Below are 22,350 nucleotides of genomic sequence, written 5' to 3'. Positions count from 1 at the left end.
GACACGTCCGGCGGCGAGGGGAGCAGATTTCTAGGGTTTGGAAGGAGGGGATCCGGGATTTGGAATGAGGGGTCTATATATAGGCGTAGAGGGAGCTAGGGAGCTCCAAATGAGGTGCGGTTTGCGGCCACGCGATCATGATCGAACGCTCTAGATGATGGGAGAGGTTTAGGTGGGTTTTGGGCCACTTCGGAAGGGTGTTGGGCTGCAATACACACGAGGCCTTTTCGGTCCCTCGGTTAACCGTTGGAGTATCAAACGAAGTCCAAATGGCACGAAACTTGACAAACGGTCTACCGGTAGTAAACCAAGGCCGCATGACAAGTCTCGGTCCAATCCGAAAATGTTTAACACACACACACGAAAAAGAGGTAGAAAGGACCACCGGAGGACAGAGGAGCACCGGAATACAAAACGGACAACGGGGAAAATGCTCGGATGCATGAGATGAACACGTATGAAAATGCAATGCACATGATGTCATGATATGAGATGCATGACAAAGACAAAACACACGGAGACAAAAACCCGACAATTATGAAATAGAATAACTTAGTGCCGGAAACGGCAAGAGTTGGAATACAAATAAGGTAAATTACATTCGGGGTGTTACAACAGTGCCATCATACCTAACTCTGTAGTGATAGGGCGCATTAAATGCACAGCTCAACGTCACATCACAGCTCGCTCGACACCGTTCAACGTCACATCACAGCTCGCCCGGCAGGCCCTGTCGGGCTGTTTTGCTAGCTTCGCGCCTGCTTGCTTGACACGCCTTAGGACAGGTGTCACTTGGAGGTATTTTCTGTAGAAAGTGGTGGCCATGTGGCAGATAGCAGCCACTTACTCATCTTGGAGCTTGACACCGCACTGGTCGATGGCGTGCGTCGTGGTGAGGTGGTGCGGTGGAGTGGTTTGTCTCCGTAAGCCCCGACGGGCTTGCCGGGACGATCCGAAAGCTTGCTTCTGGGGGTAACCCCGTCTCTGCCAGGCTCGCCCACCCGGCAAGGGAGGTTTTTGCCTTAGCGATATCTTGCTTCTTTGGCTAGTCCTGATCTTCTAGATCTACATGTTGGTCCTTCGAAGAGCTGATCCCTTGTGCTTCAATCTGATCTTGGAGTTGTGATCTTGTTCTTGTTCCTGTTGGCTTACCGTCCGTGCACGAGTTAGGGGAAAGACATACACCCTGGTTTGTGTTCCCCGATAGCTATGCTACCTCTTTTAGCATGCGTTGGTTTTCCCCGAAGAGGAAGGGATGATGCAGCAAAGTAGCGTAAGTATTTCCCTCAGTTTTTGAGAACCAAGGTATCAATCCAGTAGGATGCTACGCGCGAGTCCCTCGCACCTGCACAAAACAAATAAATCCTCGCAACCAATGCAAATAGGGGTTGTCAATCCCTATAGGGACACTTACGAGAGTGAGATCTGATAGATATGATAAGATAATATTTTTGGTATTTTTATGATAAAGATGCAAAGTAAAATAAAGGCAAAGTAAATAACTAAGTAGTAGGAGATTCATATGATAAAGATAGACCCGGGGGCCATAGGTTTCACTAGTGGCTTCTCTCGAGAGCATAAGTATTCTACTGTGGGTGAACAAATTACTGTTGAGCAATTGACAGAATTGAGCATAGTTATGAGAATATCTAGGTATGATCATATATATAGGCATCACGTCCGAGACAAGTAGACCGACTCCTGCCTGCATCTACTACTATTACTCCACTCATCGACCGCTATCCAGCATGCATCTAGAGTATTAAGTAAAAACAGAGTAATGCCTTAAGCAAGATGACATGGTGTAGAGGGATAGGCTCATGCAGTATGAAGAAAACCCCATCTTGTTATCCTCGATGGCAGCAATACAATACGTGCCTTGTTGCCCTTACTGTCACCGGGAAAGGACACCGCAAGATTGAACCCAAAGCTAAGCACTTCTCCATTGCAAGAAAGATCAATCTAGTAGGCCAAACCAAACTGATAATTCGAAGAGACTTGCAAAGATAACCAATCATACATAAAAGAATTCAGAGAAGATTCAAATATTATTCATAGATAGACTTGATCATAAACCCACAATTCATCGATCTCAACAAACACACCGCAAAAAGAAGATTACATCGAATAGATCTCCACAAGAGAGGGGGAGAACGCTGTATTGAGATCCAAAAAGAGAGAAGAAGCCATCTAGCTACTAACTATGGACCCGTAGGTCTGAAGTAAACTACTCACACTTCATCGGAGAGGCTATGGTGTTGATGTAGAAGCCCTCCGTGATCGATGCCCCCTCCGGCGAAGCTCCGGAACAGGCCCCAAGATGGGATCTCGTGGATACAGAAAGTTACAGCGGTGGATTTAGGGTTTTGGCTCTGTATCTGATAGTTTGGGGGTACGTGGGTATATATAGGAGGAAGAAGTACGTCGGTGGAGCAACAGGGGCCCACGAGGGTGGAGGGCGTGCCTGGGGGGCAGGCGCTCCCCCCTACCTCGTGGCCTCCTGTTGATTGGCTTGACGTAGGGTCCAAGTCTCCTGAGTTGTATTCGGTGAGAAAATCACGTTCCCGAAGGTTTCATTCTGTTTGGACTCCGTTTGATATTCCTTTTCTTTGAAACCCTAAAACAGGCAAAAAAAACAGCAATTCTGGGCTGGGCCTCCGATTAATAGGTTAGTCCCAAAAATAATATAAAAGTGGATAATAAAGCCCAATAATGTCCAAAACAGTAGATAATATAGCATGGAGCAATCAAAAATTATAGATATGTTGGAGACGTATCAAGCTACATTAGAGAATGATAAGGTTTTTGCATTGATTTATACTAACTTATCTCACGAGTTCTTGTTAAGTTTTGTGTGGATGAAGTTTTTAAGATTTAGGGAAACCATGACATAAAAGGAATTAAGGAGACACAAAAGCTAAAGATTGGGGATGCCCAAGGCATCCAAAGATTATATTTCAAGAAGTCTCAAGCATCTAAGCTTGGGGATGCCCTCGTAGCCATCCCACCTTTCTTCATCAACAATTATCGGTTAGCCTCGGTTGAGCCTAAGTTTTTGCTTCTTCACATGATGTGTGCTATTCTTGGAATGTTATTTTTTGTTTAGCTTGTTGTTTTAATAAAATATTTAGATCTGAAAGTTTTTAAATAAGACAGAGTCCTCAATTAGCTACCCCTTTACTTAACTACTCGCTTGATCTTCACTTATATCTTTTTGGAGTAGTTTGTCATTTACTCTTGTCCTTCACATATATCCTATGAGTAAATTGTTGAATGAATTCAATATCATGAACTTGAAATTATATGCTCATATTATTTCTAGTAGTAGTTTCACATTGGGTTTAGAAAGTGAAATCTTTTGAAGCTTGACAATCACAATATTGGTCATACAAGCAATTCATGAATGATTAGTATAAGGAAGAGAACTTTCACATGAAAATATATTATCTTGGACATCTTCTATGATTGTGAATACCCATTAATTATTTTCAGACTTGAGCAAATTAGTTGAAGTTGGACAAGGAAGACAACGTAATGAGTTATGTTTGGGTATATTTGCATACAAGTTATATTGTTATGGATCCTCCAACATGTGGTGTTTTCCTAGGATCTTTTGCTAGCCAAAAATTCGTACTAAGTAGAGATACCACTTGTGCATCCAAAAACCTTAAACCCAGTTTCTTGCCATGAGTGTCCACCATACCTACCTATGGATTGAATAAGATCCTTCAAGTAAGTCATCGGTGCATAAAGCAATAAAAATTGCTCCTAAATATGTTTGATTTTTTATTGTAAGGGAAAATTGAGCGTTGTACGAACTTGTGATAACAAAGTAATAAAAGCGACAGACTGCATAATAAATGTTGCTATCATAAGGGGCAATATAACGTGACGTGCCTTTGCATTAAGAGCTTGGGCATCCAAATAAAAAGTGCATGACAACCTCTGCTTCCCTCTGCGAAGGGCATATCTTTTACTTTTCAGTATTTACTTTTATGCAAAGAGTCAATAGTATGAATTATCAATTCAACCTCAATTATTCTCTAGTTGGCAAGCATCATGTGGTGGGGAAAGATCTAGGCACATATGGCCAGCCAAATATATTTGATCATGATTTATTGTTGTTGACAATTATCTCTATGATAAATGAGTTGGGAGGCGAAACATTAAGCCCCTATCTTTCTCTGTGTTCGATGGATGCCATTTGTTCTAAGAATATGCTTTGAGTACTAGCAATCATGGAAGACTCTATGATGATTAAGTATGTGGAGCTCTTACTTGGACTCTGTTGGATAAGTTGAATTGCAATTGTTTGGTGACTAAGAATATAGGTTGTTGAGTTTCAAGAGAATTCATTGTTTGAACATTAACTTGTGAATTGGTTGCTACTTTAACATGAGAAGTTTTATGAGAAAGAATTTCCGTTATGATGCTAGGAAAAGTGGTTGAAATTATCGTTGATCAAACTTATGCACTATGCTACCATTCACACTTCATAAATTATTTCTTTTATCATTTACCTACTCAAGGACGAGTAGGAATTAAGCTTGGGGATGCTCATATGTCTCCAACGTATCTATAATTTATGAAGTATTCATGCCATGTTTACAACAATTTTATATGGTTTTCGTATGATTTGCATGGAACTAACCCGGACTGACGCTGTTTTCAGTAGAACTACCGTGGTGTTGTTTTTTGTGCAGAAATAAAATTTCTCCAATTGCAATGAAACTTTTTGACGATTTTTTTGGAACAAAACAGGCACTAGAAGCTTTGTGGGAGGACCAGAAGGTGAAGGAGGTGAGCGCAAGACACCTGGGCGCGCTAGGTGGCCCAGGCGCGCCCAGGTGGGTTGTGCCCACCTCGAGGCCCATCTTCGCGTGATTCCAATGCTGAAAAACCCTGTAAATAGAGAAACCATCAGAAATAACCCTAGATCAGAAGTTCCACCGCCGCAAGCCACGCATCTGTAGCCATGAAAAATCAATCTAGACCCTGTTCTGGCACCCTGTTGGAGGGGGAAATCATCACCAGAGGCCATCTTCATCATCCCGACGGCCACCATGATGAGGAGGGAGTTGTCCATCGTCGGGGCTGAGGGTTTGTACCAGTAGCTATGTGTTTAATCTCTCTCTCTCTACTGCTCTTGATTTGGCACGATCTTGATGTATCGCGAGCTTTGTTAATATAGTTGGATCATATGGTGTTTCTCCCTCTCTATCTTGTTGTGATGAATTGAGCTTTCCCTTTGAGATTTCGTTGTTATCAGATTGAATACTTCTATGTATTTGAGAGCACTTAATGTATGTCTTGCTATTAATGCCCGTGGTGACAATGGGGTATCATATTGATTCACTTGATATGTGTTTTGGCACTCAACTCGTGGATTCCGGATACGTCTCCAACGTATCTATAATTTTTTATTGTTCCATGCTATTATATTATCTCTTTTGGATGTTTTATATGTACTAATATGCTATTTTATATTATTTTTTGGACTAACCTATTAACCTAGAGCCTAGTGCTAGTTTCTGTTTTTTCCTTGTTTTTGAGCTTCGCAGAAAAGGAATACCAAACGGAGTCCAAACGAATAAAACCTTTGTGATGATTTTTCTTGGACCAGAAGACACCCAGGAGACTTGGAGTGCAAGTCAGAAGAGCCATGAGGCGGGCACAAGGGTGGAGGGCGTGCACCCCTACCTTGTGGGCCCCTCGGTGACCCCCAGACCTAGATCTTCCTCCTATATATTCACATGTATTCCCAAACCACCAGAAGCATCCACGAAAACACTTTCCACCGCCGCAACCTTCTGTTCCCGTGAGATCCCATCTAGGGACCTTTTCCGGCACCCTGCCGGAGGGGGATTCGATCACGGAGGGCTTCTACATCAACTCTATTGCCCTTCCGATGAAGCATGAGTAGTTTACCTCAGACCTACGGGTCCATAGCTAGTAGCCAGATGTCTTCATCTCTCTCTTTGATTCTCAATACCATGTTCTCCTCGATGTTCTTGGAGATCTATCCGATGTAATCTTATTTTGCAGTGTGTTTGTTGAGATCCGATGAATTGTGGATTTATGATCAGCTTATCTATGAATATTATTTGAATCTTCTCTGAATTCTTTTATGCATGATTTGATATCTTTGTAATTCTCTTTGAACTATCGGTTTAGTTTGGCCAACTAGATCGGTTTTTCTTGCAATGGGAGAAGTGCTTAGCTTTGGGTTCAATCCTGCGGTGTCCTTTCCTAGTGACAGTAGGGGAAGCAAGGCACGTATTGTATTGTATTGCTGCCATCGAGGATAAAAAGATGGGGTTTTCATCATATTGCTTGAGTTAATTCCTCTACATCATGTCATACTCTAGATGCAGGTAGGAGTCGGTCGACGTGTGGAGTAATAGTAGTAGATGCAAAATCGTTTCGGTCTACTTGACACGGACATGATGCCTATATTTCATAATCATTGCCTTAGAGATCGTCATAACTTTGCACTTTTCTATCAATTGCTCAATAGTAATTTGTTCACCCACGGTATTATTTGCTATTTTGAGAGAAGCCACTAGGGAAACCTATGGCCCCCGGGTCTATTTTCCATCATATAAGTTTCTGATCTTCTATTTTCCAGCATATTAGTTTCCGATCTACTATTTTGCAATCTTTTACTTTCCGATCTATAAACCAAAAACACCAAAAATATTTACTTTATCGTTTGTTTAGTTTCATCTATCTCTATCAGATCTCACTTTTGCAAGTGACCGTGAAGGGATTGACAACCCCTTTATCGCGTTGGGTGCAAGTTGTTTGATTGTTTGTGCAGGTATTGGTGATTTTTGCATTGTCTCCTACTGTATTGATACCTTGGTTCTCTAACTAAGGGAAATACTTATCTCTACTTTGCTGCATCACCCTTTCCTCTTCAAGGGAAAAACCAACGCAAGCTCAAGAAGTAGCAATTCCTGAGGTGACATTGGGGTAATCTATGCATAGGGGTTGATGCACGTTCTTGTCTTTGTTTCTCCGATAGAAATCTTTGAGCACTCTTTGAGGTTCTTTGTGTTGGATTGAGTATTATGAATCTGAAATTGTTTGATGCATATCGCATAATCAACTCACGGATACTCGCGGTGACATTGGAGTATCTAGGTGACATTAGAGTTGGTAGATGTGTATCATATGGTGTTATTTTAGTACAAACTCTTAGATAGATTGATCAGAAAAGATAACTTGGTGTTATTTTACTACGAACTCTTGGATAGATCGATTAGAAAGGATAACTTTGAGGTGGTTTCGTACCCTACAAACAATTTCGTCTTATGTTCTCCGCTATATAAGAACTTTGGAGTGATTCTTCATCGCACATTGAGGGATGGTTATATGATCCAATTATATTAGCATTGTTGAGAGATTGCACTAACGAAAGTACGGACCCTAGGCCTCATTTTCAAGCATTGCAATACCATTTGTGCTCCGTTTTATCAATTGCTACCTTGATGTTTTACTGTTCCTATTACAAAAAGTCAATATCTACTATCATTACTACACTTGTATCACCATCTCTTCGCCGAACTAGTGCACCTATAGAATTTACCATTGTATTTGGTGTGTTGGGGACACAAGAGACTTCTTATTATTTGGTTGCAGTGTTGTTTGAGAGAGACCATCTTCATCCTACGCCTCCCATGGGTTGATAAACCTTAGGTCATCCACTTGAGGGAAATTTGCTACTGTCCTACAAAACTCTGTGCTTGGAGGCCCAACACGAGTCTACAAGAACAAGCTGTGTAGTAAACATCAGGAACCCTTTTGACCTACCTCCGCCTCTATAAATACTCTAAAATCCCAAAAACCCTAGGGGAGTTGACGAAACACTTTTCCAGCCACTACAGGTTCCAGAACCACGAGATCCAACCTAGAGGCCTTTTCCGGCACTCTGCCGGAGGGGGCAACGATCACGGAGGGGTTCTTCATCATCCTTGTGCCCCTCCGATGATGTGTGCGTAGTTTACCATAGACCTACGGGTCCGTAGTTAGTAGCTAGATGGCTTCTTTTCTCTTTTTGATCTTCAATACAATGTTCTCTTTGATGTTGTTGGAGATATATTTGATGTAACTCCTTTTTGCGGTGTGTTTGTTGGGATCCAATGAATTGTGGGTTTATGATCAATTCTATCCATGAATATTATTTGAGTCTTTGCTGAACTCTTTTATGCATGATTGTTATAGCCTCGTATTTCTTCTCTGATTTATTGGTTTGGTTTGGCCAACTAGATTGACTTATCTTGCCATGGGAAGAGGTGCTTTGTGATGGGTTTAATCTTGCGGTTCTCAATCTTAGTGACAGAAAAAGACATGACACGCATGTATCGTTGCTAATAAGGGTAACAAGATGGGGTTTGCTCATACATGAGTTTATTTCGTGTACATCATGTCATTGTTCTTATTGCATTACTTCGTTTTTCCATGAACTTAATACACTAGATGCATGATGGATAGCGGTTGATGTGTGGAGTGATAGTAGTAGATACGGGAAGGAGTCGGTCTAATAATCTTGGACGTGATGCCTATATACATGATTATTGCCATGGATATCGTCATGATTATTCACTTTTCTTTCAATTGCCCAACAATAATTTGTTTACCCACCTTATGCTATTTTCTTTAAAGAAGCCTCTAGTGAAAACTACGCCCCCAGGTCTATTTCCTTTAATTTAATCTAAAAATACCTTGCTGCACTTTTTTCTTTATTTTATTTTGTGTTTTAGTTAGATCTATTTATCAAATATCATACAATTTAATCTATCTCAATACCGTTGAGGGATTGACAACCCCTCTTACGCGTTGGGTTGCAAGTATTTGTTGTTTGTGTGCAGGTGTTGTTTACATATTGTTGCTTGGTTATCCTACTGGATTCATAACCTTGGTTTCATAACTGAGGGAAATACTCACCTTTGTTGTGTTGCATCATCCTCTCCTCTTCGGAGAATTACCAATGCATATACAAGCAATCAGAGAGCACCTTGGCAGGCATTTTCGGACGTGTGATAGCAGCCCCGCAATATGCTTCAGAGGGGGGGGGCTCGTTTCCCTGTAGCTTCACATGATCTTCATGAACTCCTCGACGACGGGCCTTTGGTGGTCTTGCCCTCCCACGCGGCTTCCTTGAAGAAAAGTAAGTGATCAAGCATGCGAAGCTGAAAACACATGGCGCGATACCCGTTAACCTTGGAGCGACAGGAACAAGCCTTAATCAAAGTTCGGGGCCTAGACCCTCGAAATCTAGGGCTAGATGTGAAACTAGAAGTGGATGCCATCGTTCAATACAAAAAACCATGGCAGCCACCGAATCTTACTATTCGGGGTCCCTCCACGGGAAACACTTTTACCGCGGACCCCTTGAGGAGGTCTGTGAAGCCGCTTGGTGCATCGGTGGTCGGTATCCGAGGCCCCCTCCTTGGCCTCCAGGTACGCACACCCCTTCGTGTGATTCATGCACTGATGGAAGGGCCCACCCTTCCTGGGGGCTCCTGTAACGCCCTCGATGCGGCTATATCTCCCACGTGTCGAAGCATGACTTAGAGGCATAACCGCATTGAAAGCAATGTCGCAAGTGAGGTAATCTTCACACAACCCATGTAATACATAAGGGAAAGAGATACATAGTTGGCTTACACTCGCCACTTCACACAATTACATGAATAAAGCATTACATCATCCAGATACAATCAAGGTCCGACTACGGAACCCAAAATAAAAGAAGACTACCCCAAATGCTACACAGATCCCCGATCGTCCCGACTGGGCTCCACTACTCATCAACCGGAAATGGAACAACACAAAGGACAAGATCTTCATCGAGCTCCTCCTTGAGCTTGGTTGCGTCATCCGCACGGTTCAACGGCACCTGCAAGCTGGTTTTGGAAGTATTTGTGAGTCACGGGGACTCAGCAATCTCACACCCTCGCGATCAAGACTATTTAAGCTAATGGGTAAGGTAAAGGTATGAAGTGGAGCTGTAGCAAGCGACTAGCATATTTGGTGGCTAACATACGCAAATGAGAGCGAGAAGAGAAGGCAAAAGCACGGTCGAACAACTATGATCAAGAAGTGATCCTAAAACAACCTACGTCAAGCATAACTCCAACACCGTGTTCACTTCCCAGACTCCACCGAGAAGAGACTATCACGGTAACACACGCGGTTGGTGCGTTTTAATTAAGGTCAACTTCAGGTTTTCTACAACCGGACATTAACAAATTCCCATCTGCCCATAACCGCGGGCACGGCTTTCAAAAGTTCAAATCCCTTCAGGGGTGTCCCAACTTAGCCCATCACAAGCTCTCACGGTCAATGAAGGATATTCCTTCTAGCGGGAAGACCCGGTCAGGCTCGGAATCCCGGTTACAAGACATTTCGACAATGGTAAAACAAGACCAGCAAAGCCACCCAGATGTGCCGACAAATCCCGATAGGAGCTGCACATATCTCGTTCTCAGGGCACACCGAATGAGCAAGACGTCGGGTAAGCCAGCCCAGAGTTGCCCCTGGTAGCCTCGGACATCGCTCAGTTGGACCAACACTTAGAGAAGCACTGCCCCGGGGGGTAAATAAAGATGACCCTTGAGCCGGCCGACTCAAGGGAAAGAAAAGGATAGGTGGCAAATGGTAAAACCAATGTTGGGCCTTGCTGGAGGAGTTTTATTCAAGGCGAACTGTCAAGGGGTTCCCATTATAACCCAACCGCGTAAGGAACGCAAAATCCGGGAACATAACACCGATATGACGGAAACTAGGGCGGCAAGAGTGGAACAAAACACTAGGCATAAGGCCGAGCCTTCCACCCTTTACCAAGTATATAGATGCATTAATTAAATAAGAGATATTGTGATATCCCAACAAAAATCCATGTTCCAAACATGGAACAAACTCCAATCTTCACCTGCAACTAACAACGCTATAAGAGGGGCTGAGCAAAGCGGTAACATAGCCAAACAACGGTTTGCTAGGACAAGGTGGGTTAGAGGCTTGGCTCAACAATATGGGAGGCATGATAAGCAAGTGGTAGGTATCGCAGCAAAGGCATAGAAAAAGAGTGAGCAACTAGCAAGCAAAGATAAAAGTGATTTCGAGGGTATGGTCATCTTGCCTGAAATCCCGCAAGGAAGAAGAACGAGTCCACGAGGAAGACAAACGGACATAGACGAACGGGTCCTCACAAACGCGACGTTATCGGAACCAACCCGAAGAAGCAACACCGGAAAGAAGCACACAACATGGTAAACAACCATCACATAATCATGGCATGATGCATAATCAAGTATGATGCATGTCCGGTTTAATGAAGCATGGCATGGCAAAGTGCACAAACAACCCTACAAATTAAGTGGAGCTCAATATGCAACGGGTTGCATATTGACGAAATACCACATGACTTATTTAGTTCAATCTCGTTTATGAACTCAACAATATTAAATGTTGTTTAGCATGGCAAGGGGTGAAGCAAAGTAAAACTACCTATCTAGGCAAGTTTAAATGAGGCCGGAACAACAAACAACAAGTCCGGAAACTCCTCATGCGCATATTTTAAGGTTTGGTACTGATTTGCCCTAAACACAATTTTAGAGTTGTTTAACATGCAAAGTAAGTCACCACGTTAAACTAGGCATTTTTCCACCCCATTTACATATAAAGTTTATTAAAATCCGAGTTACGGTTATTTAGTTATGAAATAAATCATTTTAGCAAGTTAATTAAGCAAGTTTAAACAAACAGCATCTTAAGCATTTTAAACATAAATGAAAGTTGGATATTATTAAACTAGATGAAATTATAAGCAAGTTTCATATATAATTTAGGGTTTTTATCATTTTTGCCATCGGTTGTACTACACTACTCAGTTCTGCCACTAAATTTTTTCACTCCTCAGAAATGCCACTGTTCCGTTAGGCGCGTGCTCAAAAATGCCATTTTTCACCATTACCGTCATGTCAATGGACGTTGACCATGTTATATGACTATAATGCCCCTGGTCTCATTTGCAAGATCTCTCTCCATGGTGTGGGACCAACTTGTCAAGAGTAAGAAAAGAAATTACGAGGAAAAAGAGCGACAAGGTGGATCGAACCAGAGACGTGAGTGTGTTCAGCGGGCAAGCTAACCACCACATCCAATCAAAGCATTTGTTTGAGGAACAAATGTACTTGTACTCAACCTTATCCAATACCTGCTCGTATCAGTTTCCTTCACTGAAAAAATAGCGCGCTATAACTATAGCGTATTGAGAATTGCCTCGCTAAATATATTAATGTATAATGTCTCGCTAATAGCATGCTATAGCGCGATATAGCACACTAATAACGTATTTTAAGGTCTGCGCTATTTCGATGTAGCATGCTATTTTTTTTCATTGGTTTCCCTAGCCAGAACCACAATCCCTAGCCGCCGCCTCCCGATCCTCAACTGCAACCGCCGGTCGCCAGGCTGCCCGCCCAACTCCGGCGCGCCTCCACTCGCCGCAGCTACCGTGCTTCACGCCCAGCGCCGCCCCCGTCACGGCTTTGGCGCTGCCTCCCGCCCATCACCGCCACTCGAGGCAGGCAGCTCCGACGCTTCTTTCGCCTGACTCCGCAGCTCCTCCCGAGTCTAGCTCCGCCACCTTGTGTGATGCCTTGAAGTGATTTGTTCCATGGCAATGGCGACAGACAACAGTCCTGAATCAGAGAGGAGCGTCAGCCACCGGACGCCCCAGCATGTTGTAGCCTCTGAAATTCCGGCAGGGTGAGTATGCTAATTCTTAGTGTGGTGCGTCTATGGATCATAGTAGCTTGTAGAGATGGAATTTCTTATGTAGAATTTGTAGTAGCTGATTGGTGCCTTGTTGATACTCGTGTGCCATTTGGTACACGTGTTCGGATGGTCAGGATGGATATGGAATTACAGATACTAGAAGTAAAAAAAGGCTGCACATGTGAAGTTTGTAAATCTTGCCGCGTTTGTGTTGTTTTCAGAAAAATGGGCAGGCACCATGCTGAAATTTTCAGAGAAATTTAGAAAATCATGTGCTCCTGCTATCATATTTGTTGTTGCTTTCAATTAGTGTGTGATGCATGAATTAGCTAGCTGGAGGAATGGAGTAGTGAGCAACAAGAAACAATATTATATATTGTTCAATTTGAATATTATTTACCTAAAGGATATGACACATATATTTCCTCCTATTTCTAGACTTTCCCTTAGCTCAGCTGGTTAGCACGAGCACCTATCCAGGTCATGGTCGTGGGATCGAAACTCACTGGCTCCAATTTTCGTCTTCTCTTTTCATGCTTGCCTTACAGGTGGGCCCACAACTCAAACAAAGAGAGAATAGTTGACAAATGGGATAGGGGTATTTTCGTCATCTACCTTCGGTCAACGTCCTTTTACATGGCTGTAATGATGAAGAATGGCTTTTTTGGGCACACGTCTAACGAAACAGTGGCATTTTTAGCAGTGAAACTTTTTAGTGGCAAAACTGAGTAGTGTAGTACAATTGATGGCAAAAATGATAAAAACCCTATAATTTATTTAGATCCGATGCACGGTTGTGAAGTTATTAAATGCATGATCAACAAGGGCTTTTCTGTAAAACAGCAATCCTGCGAAAAATAGCTAAATTTGCAGCAACGAAAAAAATACTACGGGCCGAAACTGGGGCGGACTGGGCCTCACATTGGTCCTTGAGGCCGGCTAGGTGGTGTACTGGGGTGGCTGAAGGGCACGGCTGGGCCGATCGCCGTTGGGCCTTGCTGGATCGAACGAGGGGGTGCGGGGGCCGTTGTCAACGCGCGACGATGCGGATCGGGCTGCGCTGCTCGTCAGGAAGCAGAGCAGCGACGACCCAAGCAAGTAAAGCAGGGGAGCGGCAGCGCGATGCAGAGGGCGCGTCGCAGCGACGAGGACCTGCCGGAACTGGCGAGACGGCAGGAGCGCGGGGACGGCGGAGCTTGGCGCGAATCCAAGGCGGCAATGTCTACCTGCAGAGGGCGTCGTGGCAGGGTCAAAGAAAGGCAAGCAGGAGGGGACGAAAGGAGCAGGGGCTCGTCGACGGGACCTGCTGGCGAGGTCCGCCGTGGCGAGGCAGCGGAGCCAGGCGGAATCCGAGACGGAGGGAGTCGGCGGTGGAGAAACTCCAGGGCGGCGGCTTGACGACTCCGGCAAAGAGCCGCGGGAAGAAGACAGTGGCTTGGACGCCAGACGCGCAGCTGTCGGGGAGCCCTGGGGTCTTGGGTCGGCGACTCCTGGCCATGGCGTTGGGGCAGGACTCTCGGTGAGGCGGATCCGGCAGCAACGACGAAGCAGCATGAGCAGGGAGGAGGACGGCAAGAGCGGTGGCGGACGACGGCGGCTCGCCGGCGGGGAGGCGCGGAGGAGGGCCTGGATCCGGCGATGTGGGGCGCTGGAGCTTCCAGGCGAGGGAAAGCAAGGGCGACGGTCACGGCAGCTCAGTTCCCGACGACGCCGAATGGCGATGGCGAAGAAAAGGCTTCAGGAGGAGCTTCTCTCCTCTTGAATCGAGCAAATCAAGGGCGCGGGGACGAGGGGCACGGCCTCGATCACATCCGGATCAAGCAGAAGTACTGCAGGTTGGAGGCCGAAGGAATTTTTGATCGATGCAGGCAGCTGGATCGATGAGTAGCAGTGGAGAGAGCTGGTTGGTGGGTGGAGGAAAATGAGGAGAAGGAGATCCCGAGGTGGATCGAGACCGGGTGGCGGCGGCGGGATGGGATTGATGGGACAACTCCCCTAGATTTTAGGGTTGCTCTATTTATATAGTAAGTAGGCTAGGTTTAGGGGTATTCGGTCTGTCCGGTCGTAATCGGGCGGTCGAGAAAAGAGGCTAGGGAGTTCAATGAACAAATCGAAGATGTTTTGTAGATGTTAGGGGATGATCCGGACACAACGGTAACGACTGTCCGGGTCGGGTCCGGGACAGATTTCGGACGTGCGCATGGGGTCGGTGCACTGTGCAAAGAGGGGTTTTCAAACCAGGCGATCGCATCGGGCGGCTCCGAACGCGAAGAGGGGTAGGTAGATGGACTAGGTGGGCTGTGGAGAGCGGGTCGGTCTGAGAGAAGAGGGGAGAGATGCAGCCCGGCACGGTTTCTGGAGACCGAAAACGTCCGACGTTAGACCGGCTATATTGTCGCTATAGTTTAACGGTTGGGCTAACAAACGAACTCTGAATGTGATGAAACTTGACAGGCGGTCTATCTACACTATAATAAGACCACACGCCAACTTTCAACCCAATCCGAGAACATTTCGCGGCCACTTATAAAATAATATTTCGGACGTGCTGTGCAAGTGTGGTTGGGCTCAAAACGGACAACGGACGGAACTGGGGGAACCCGGACGGATGCAAGTTTGAAAACATGATGATGCAATGTGGATGATGACATGACAAGATGCAACACGCAAGCGAATGACATGGCAACATTGGTGAATAACTGGAAGACACCTGGCACATCGGTCTCGGGGCGTTACAGCTCCCCCAACCTCCTAGGGACCGGATGCGTCGCAGCTCTGAACCTCGGTCACCAAGGGCCAGGAATGAACATGTCACGGACGGCCGACATCGAGTCTCTTGCGGCTGTTCGGGTGGCATGGACTGCCACCAAGCACCGAAGTTCCTCATGCTGGTTGATGCCCTTGGTGTCTCACCGTCCTTTGGTGGCAGGCGCAATGCCCATCCATTTGGTAAGCTCGTTTTTGTTGTTGAAGAGACACAAGCGCTCTCCCCCAACATGGAAGGGGGGTAGGATGCTCTTCTTTCAAGTTGCGGGGAGCCCCGAGGACAGTTTGCAAGGATTGAGCTGGTCGGTGTAGCTATTCGGTGGTGGAGGCAGCGCGTCTTGCAACGCCTCGCCAGACTCATGGCGTCCTGATAACCCACAAGTATAAGGGATCGCAACAGTTTTCGAGGGTAAATATTCAAGCCAAATTTATAGATTCGACACAAGGGGCGTCAAAGAATATTTGAAGGTATTAGCAATTGAGTTGTCAATTCAACCACACCTGGAGATTAATTATCTGCAGCAATATGATCAGTAGCGAAGTAGTTTGATAGTTTTGATTGTAGTGACAGTAGCAACGGTAACAGTAACATTGATAGCAGTAATTTGTAGCAAGTGTAATAGTGATGATAGCAATAGTAACTTAGCAGAAACAATAAAGATAAATTCGTAGGCATTGGATTGGTAACTTGTTGGATGATATTCATCATGAGACAGTTATAACCTAGGATGATACGGCACTAGCTCCAGTTCATCGATATAATGTAGGCATGTATTCTGTAAATAGTCATACGTGCTTTATTAAAAGAACATGCATGACATCTTTTGTCCTACCCTCCCGTGGCAGCGGGGTCCATATTGGAAACTAAGGGATATTAAGGCCTCCTTTTAATAGAGAACTGGAACAAAGCATTAACACATAGTGAATACATGAACTCCTCAAACTACGGTCATCACCGGGAGTGAGCCCGGTTGTTTTCACTCCGGGGTTGCCGGATCATAACCGTAGTAGGTGACTATAACTTGCAAGATTGGATCTAAAACATGGATATAATGATGAATTCATAAACGGTTCAGATCTGAAATCATGGCACCCAGGCCCAAAGTGACAAGCATTAAGCATAGCAAAGTCACAACAACATCAATCTAAGAACATAGTGGATACTAGGGATCGGGCACTAACAAAACTAACTTGATTACATGATGAATCTCATCCAACTCCTCACCGACTAGCGAGCCTACGAAGGAATTACTCACTCCCGGTGGGGAGCATCATGGAATTGGCGATGGAGAAGGGTTGGTGATGACGAAGAACGAAGATCCCCCTCTCCGGAGCCCCAAATAGACTCCAAATCTGCCCTCCTGAGGAAGAACAGGCTTGGCGGCGGCTCCGTCTCGTGGATCGTGATAATTCTTTTTCCATGATTTTTTTTGGAATGATGTGATTTTATAGTATCACAGGGGTCATGAGCGGGGCCACCAGGTGGGTACAACCCACCTGGGCGCACCAGGAGAGGGGGGCGCGCCCTGGTGGGTTGTGTCCACCTAGGGGCCCGTCTCTGGTGGTTCTTGGCTCCAGAAATTCTTATTATTGGTATAAAAAATCCTCGCAAAGTTTCGTTCCATTTTGAGAACTTCTATTTCTGCACAAAAACAACACCATGGTAGTTCTGCTAAAAAAACGTCAGTCCAGGGTTAGTTTCATTCAAATCATGCAAATTAGAGTCCAAAACAAGAGGCAAAGCATGAGAAAAAGTAGATACATTGGAGACGTATCACGCCCTTCAGGGCAGCAACATAATAGAAACTTTGCTGGGAAGCCTTACCAATGAGAAAGGGCGACGCGGCATGATCTCCGCTCTCTTATTTAGGGAGGCCCATGATTAGACAAGAGCCTTACCTCTGGGGCACGCACTGGTACATGAATAGTCTGGTATGGCGTTGGTAAAGCTCCCCATCCCGAGGCCCAGTGCTTCACTGGTCGCATGGTCCTTCCTGCCTTTGTGTCGTGTCCAGAAGGGACATTGGCCCTCAGTTACCCCCGAACCTTAAGGATCCATGAGGGTACCCGAGCGTTGTTGGTGACTTTAGGGCTTTCATCAGGAGAGGGCTCGTGTTTGTGATCCTCTGTGATAATTGTCGGCATAGAAAACCTGCCCAGAGCCCCTTGCTGAAGCGAAGGGGGCCCTATGCCCTACCCGATGGTCGGCTCCTCCGGTCATGAGATCCCTATTTCCAGGGCTCCGACTAGGTCTTTGTTGCTCAGGTTACCCCAGACCTCTAGGGCACACGGAGGTTTCTAAGAAGTGATGAACACATAAGGCTTGAGGTTTGGTGGCCTTCATTTGTTGTTAGGTGAAACGGAGGGCATCACCGGGGAAACCTCACTAGAGTGATTCGTGGTCTCGCCCCAGCGAGTGGATGCCCCACTGCCCTGATATGTGCTTGAGGTTTGTTGGCCTTCGTTTGTTGCTAGGAGAAACGGAGGGCGTCACCGGGGCAACCTCACTAGAGTGATTCGTGGTCTCGCCCCCACGAGTGGATGCCCCACTGCCCTGATCAAAGATCATACCAGACAGTCGAGTTATCCTTTTTTCAAAGGTTCCGACCAGTGTCGGTTCCCGACGGGAAGCCGGCTTGGACAGCGCGTGCTCCACCTTGCTTTGGTCTCATGGTTCCCTCCCGGCTCCCAAACCGTCGAGATGTCGCTCCACCTTTTTGACTTGCTTGATGGCGAGCTAGGAGTCCTCTTTGACGCGTCGTCGCCGTGATCCTCAGAGTGGCTGATGCATGGAAGGTGATGACCACAACTTCGTGCTTTCCCATGCCTTTGGTGGCCTTCTTGAAGAGGAGCTTCGCGTCACGCATAAGATGTTTGTCGGTTGGGGGTGCAAGCACGGAGTCATCCCTTGTGCTTTCCCACGCCCTCGTGCCCTTGCTTTGGTCGCATGGTTCCCGCCCGGCTCCCAAACCATCGAGATGCCGCTCCATCTTTTTGACTTGCTTAATGGCGAGCTAGGAGTCATCCTTGATGCGTCGTCATGATCCTCGGAGTGGCTATTGCATGGAAGGTGATGACCGCAACTTCGTGCTTTCCCACGCCTTCGATGGCCTTCTCGAAGAGGAGCTTCACGTTCCCCATAAGATGTTCGTCGGTTGGGGGTGCGTGTTTCTTTGTTTTTTGGCTTGTGTTCCTTGCTTGTTTATTCTCCTTATAAAAAATAACTTCATCTAGATTTCTTTTCCTTTTGAATGCTTTTCTCTGTATTTTTCTGCATCTAATTCATTGCAAATTCTTTAGTTAATTCCTTGCAATCCTTGTGATATTTCGATTGCCAAGTGAGCTGAGTTGACAAGATTTTTCTCTGCATTGAACTCAGCCTCACCGATTCATGCCTATCGGCTAGACCGAACTACAGGGATTACTTGTAGATAGTTCATCGATACAACCGACATGGACTAACGCGGTCTGACCGATATGCATCATCTATGACACTGCCAACTAGGTGTCACCGATGAAAACGGATCGGTGTTACCGATTTCACTACTAAGAAAACTTTTTGCCATTGCAATTGTCATTTCTTCTCCAGCTCCACTCGATGATTCTTATCCTCTACCCGCATCTTAAAATACATGGTGCTTTGTAGTGTGTCTTGATACGTCTCCATCGTATCTATAATTTTTTATTGTTCCATGCCAATATTATACAAGTTTTACATACTTTTGGCAACTTTTTATATGATTTATTGGACTAACCTATTGATCCAGTGCCAAGTGCCAGTTCCTGTTTTCTGTATGTTTTTAGTATCGCAAAATATCCATATCAAATGAAGTACAACAACAATAAAATTCCATGGAGAATTATTTTGGAATATATGTGATTTTTGGGAGTTGGAATCACCGCAAACGAAGGCCCGTGGTGGGCGCAACCCACCAGGGCGCGCCAGAGGAGCCAGGCGTGGCGTGCTGGGTTGTGCCCACCTCGTACGTCGGTTGGACCTCCACTTCGGGAGCAACAGAGCTTATATCAAGAAAAAATTGTGTTAAAATATCAGCGCAATCGGAGTTACGGATCTCTGGGAATATAAGAAACGGTTTTCGGCCAGATCTGGGGAACGTGAAACAGAAGAGAACCAATCTCGGAGGGGCTCCCGCCCCTCCGCCTCCATGGAGACCAAGGACCAGATGGGGAACTCTCCTCCCATCAGGGGGAGGCCAAGGAAGAATAAGAAGGAGGGGGCTCTCTCCCCCTCGCTTCCGGTGGCACCGGAGTGCCAGCGGGGCAATGATCGGGACGACAATCTACATCAACAATCTTGCTACCGTCAACACCAACTTTCTCCCCCTCTATGCAGCGGTGTAACACCTATTCCCCCGTTGTAATCTCTACTTAAGCATGGTGCTCAACTCCATATATTATTTCCCAATGATCTATGGTTATCCTATGATGTTTGAGTAGACCCGTTTTGTCCTGTGGGTTAATTGTGATCTTGGTTGGTATGATTGTATATTTTATTTATGGTGTTGTCCTACCGTGCCCTCCGTTCTCGCACAAACATGAGGGGCCCCCGCTGTAGGGTGTTGCAATATGTTCATGGTTCGCTTACGGTGGGTTGCGAGAGTGACATAAACTTAAACCCGAATAGGTGGGGTATGACGTATGGGAATAAAGAGGACTTGATACTTAATGCTATGGTTGGGTTTCACGACCTTAATGATCTTTAGTAGTTGCGTATTCTTGCTAGAGTTCCAATCATAAGTGCATATGATCCAAGTAGATAAAGTATGTTAGCTCATGCATCTCCCTCATATAAAGTTGCAAGGATGATTACCGGTACTTGTTATCGATTGCCTAGGGATAAATAACTTTCTTGTTGACACAAAACCTTTTACTAAACACCTAAATTTTATTATCTTGCAAAGTACTTCTAGTTTTATTCTTGCAAAGTAGTTCTAGGATCACACCTACAAAATAGTTTCATACTCCCTCCGGTCCTTTTTACTCTGCATATAAGAATTGTCTGAAGTCAAACTTCATAAAGTTTGACCATATTTGTATGTAAAAATATCAACATCTACCATGCTAAAGTTATATAATGTGAAAATTTAATTCATGTCGCATCTACTGATATCGATTTCACATTATGAATGTTGGTATTTTTTTCTATAAAGTTGGTCAAACTTTACGAGGCTTGACTTCAGATAAATCTTATATGCAAACTAAAAAGGACCGGAGGGAGTACTTGTTTCCGATAAAGCAAACGTCAAGTCTGCGTAGAGTTGTATCGGTGGTCGATAGAACTTGAGGGAATATTTGTTCTGCCTTTAGCTCCTCGTTGGGTTCGACACTCTTATTTATAGAAAAAGGCTACAAACGATCCCCTACACTTGTGGGCTATCAAGACCTTTTTCCGGCGCCGTTACCGGGGAGCAATAGCGTGGGGTGAGTATTCTCGTGTGTGCTTGTTTGCTTTATCACTAAGTAGTTTTTATTTTCTGTTCTAAGTTGTTCCCTATCTTTAGTTATGGATATGGAACACAAAACACCAAAAAAATTAGTGGTACTTGCTACTCATGGAGATGGGGAACCTCCTAAAACCCTCAATGCTCGTTATGTGAAAAATATTATGAACTACTTTGATAATCCTAAGAAAACCCCATTCAACTTGATAATGGGAGTAACGTTGGATCAATGTGAATACTTTAGGGATTATCGCTTGACTCAAAAAGGAAAAAATTTATGGGATCAAATTGAAATGTTGCAATGGTATGCTTGGAATCTATGCTTGAGATATGATTATACTTGTTGCTCTAAGATTGAAGTTCCACACCTTTCCTATTCATGCGAATTTAATGATAATGAAACATTGGCTTCTTATGCTAGAGGTATATATGATTATTATGATGTGGAACGGGTAGAAGAATTTGTTGCTTTTAAGGGTGCTTATGAAATTGAATATTTGTTTGAAAAGTTTGAAGATTTTGATGATTCAGTTTATAGACCTAAAAATCTTGTTATCCTTAAATATTGCCATCCTTAAATATTGATATGATAATTATAAATACAATTATGATATTGATGTATTTATTGAGAATAACCCCGCTGTCCAAGAAAAGACTAATATTTTGTAGGAGTCTATGGAAGAAGGAATTCATGAAACGGTGAGCTCATTGGATGAAAAAGATGATGAGGAGAGCGTAGAACAAAAGGAGGAAGAATGGATTAGCTACCCATGCCCACCTTCTAATGAGAGTAACTCTTCAACTCATACATTATTTAATGCCCCTTCATTCTTACCGAAGGATGAATGCCATGATAATTGCTATGATCACATGGACTCTTTTGAAATATTCCTTTTTGATGAACTTGATGCTTGCTATGCTTGTGGCCAAGATGCCAACATGAATTATGCTTATGAAGATGAACTTGATATTGTTCCTTATGTTAAGAATGAAATTGTTGCTATTGCACCCACGCATGATAATCCTATTATCTTTTTGAATTCTCCAAACTACACTATATCAGAGAAGTTTGCACTTATTAAGGATTATATTGATGGGTTGCCTTTTACTATTTCACATGATAATTTTGATGAATATAATATGCATGTGCGCCATCAAATTCATATCATGCATTATATACTGGTGCGGCATGCCCCACAGCATTATCGCGGCCAAAGGAACAAATTTTATAGCCAAGAAGTTCAAAGATTATTGCAGTCAGTGCAATATCAAACTTGACTTTGCTTCTGTGGCACATACGCTGTCCATGGGCAGGTCGAACGGGCCAATGGATTGA

The 22,350-nt window shown here is 44.6% G+C and overlaps 1 protein-coding gene across 1 annotated transcript; it reads right to left on the bottom strand.

The window, feature by feature from the left end:
* Positions 1–13,574: 13,574 nt before the first annotated feature.
* On the bottom strand, positions 13,575–17,509 carry LOC119315755. Its single transcript, XM_037590250.1, has 3 exons — positions 17,452–17,509; positions 14,090–14,479; positions 13,575–14,012 (listed from the first exon to the last, which is right to left on the bottom strand). Exons 1-3 carry the CDS (start codon positions 17,507–17,509, stop codon positions 13,726–13,728), a joined length of 735 nt encoding a protein of 244 aa, XP_037446147.1. The 3' UTR covers positions 13,575–13,725.
* Between the last annotated feature and the right edge of the window lie 4,841 nt (positions 17,510–22,350).

This window comes from Triticum dicoccoides, chromosome 6A (assembly GCF_002162155.2).
Source record: "Triticum dicoccoides isolate Atlit2015 ecotype Zavitan chromosome 6A, WEW_v2.0, whole genome shotgun sequence".
Lineage (NCBI taxonomy): Eukaryota > Viridiplantae > Streptophyta > Magnoliopsida > Poales > Poaceae > Triticum > Triticum dicoccoides.
This window is presented reverse-complemented; position numbering and strand designations above follow the sequence as displayed.

What these genes read in the sequence shown, in the direction of transcription:
- LOC119315755 (XM_037590250.1), bottom strand. Translation starts at nt 17,509, where the DNA reads ATGGGGAGCTTTACCAACGCCATACCAGACTATTCATGTACCAGTGCG. An exon ending in TACCAGTGCGTGCCCCAGAG is followed by an intron (nt 14,480 to 17,451) that starts GTAAGGCTCTTG and finishes TCGGGAACTGAG; the next exon opens with CTGCCGTGACCGTCGCCCTT. An exon ending in ACGGCGGACCTCGCCAGCAG is followed by an intron (nt 14,013 to 14,089) that starts GTCCCGTCGACG and finishes CGCCCTCTGCAG; the next exon opens with GTAGACATTGCCGCCTTGGA.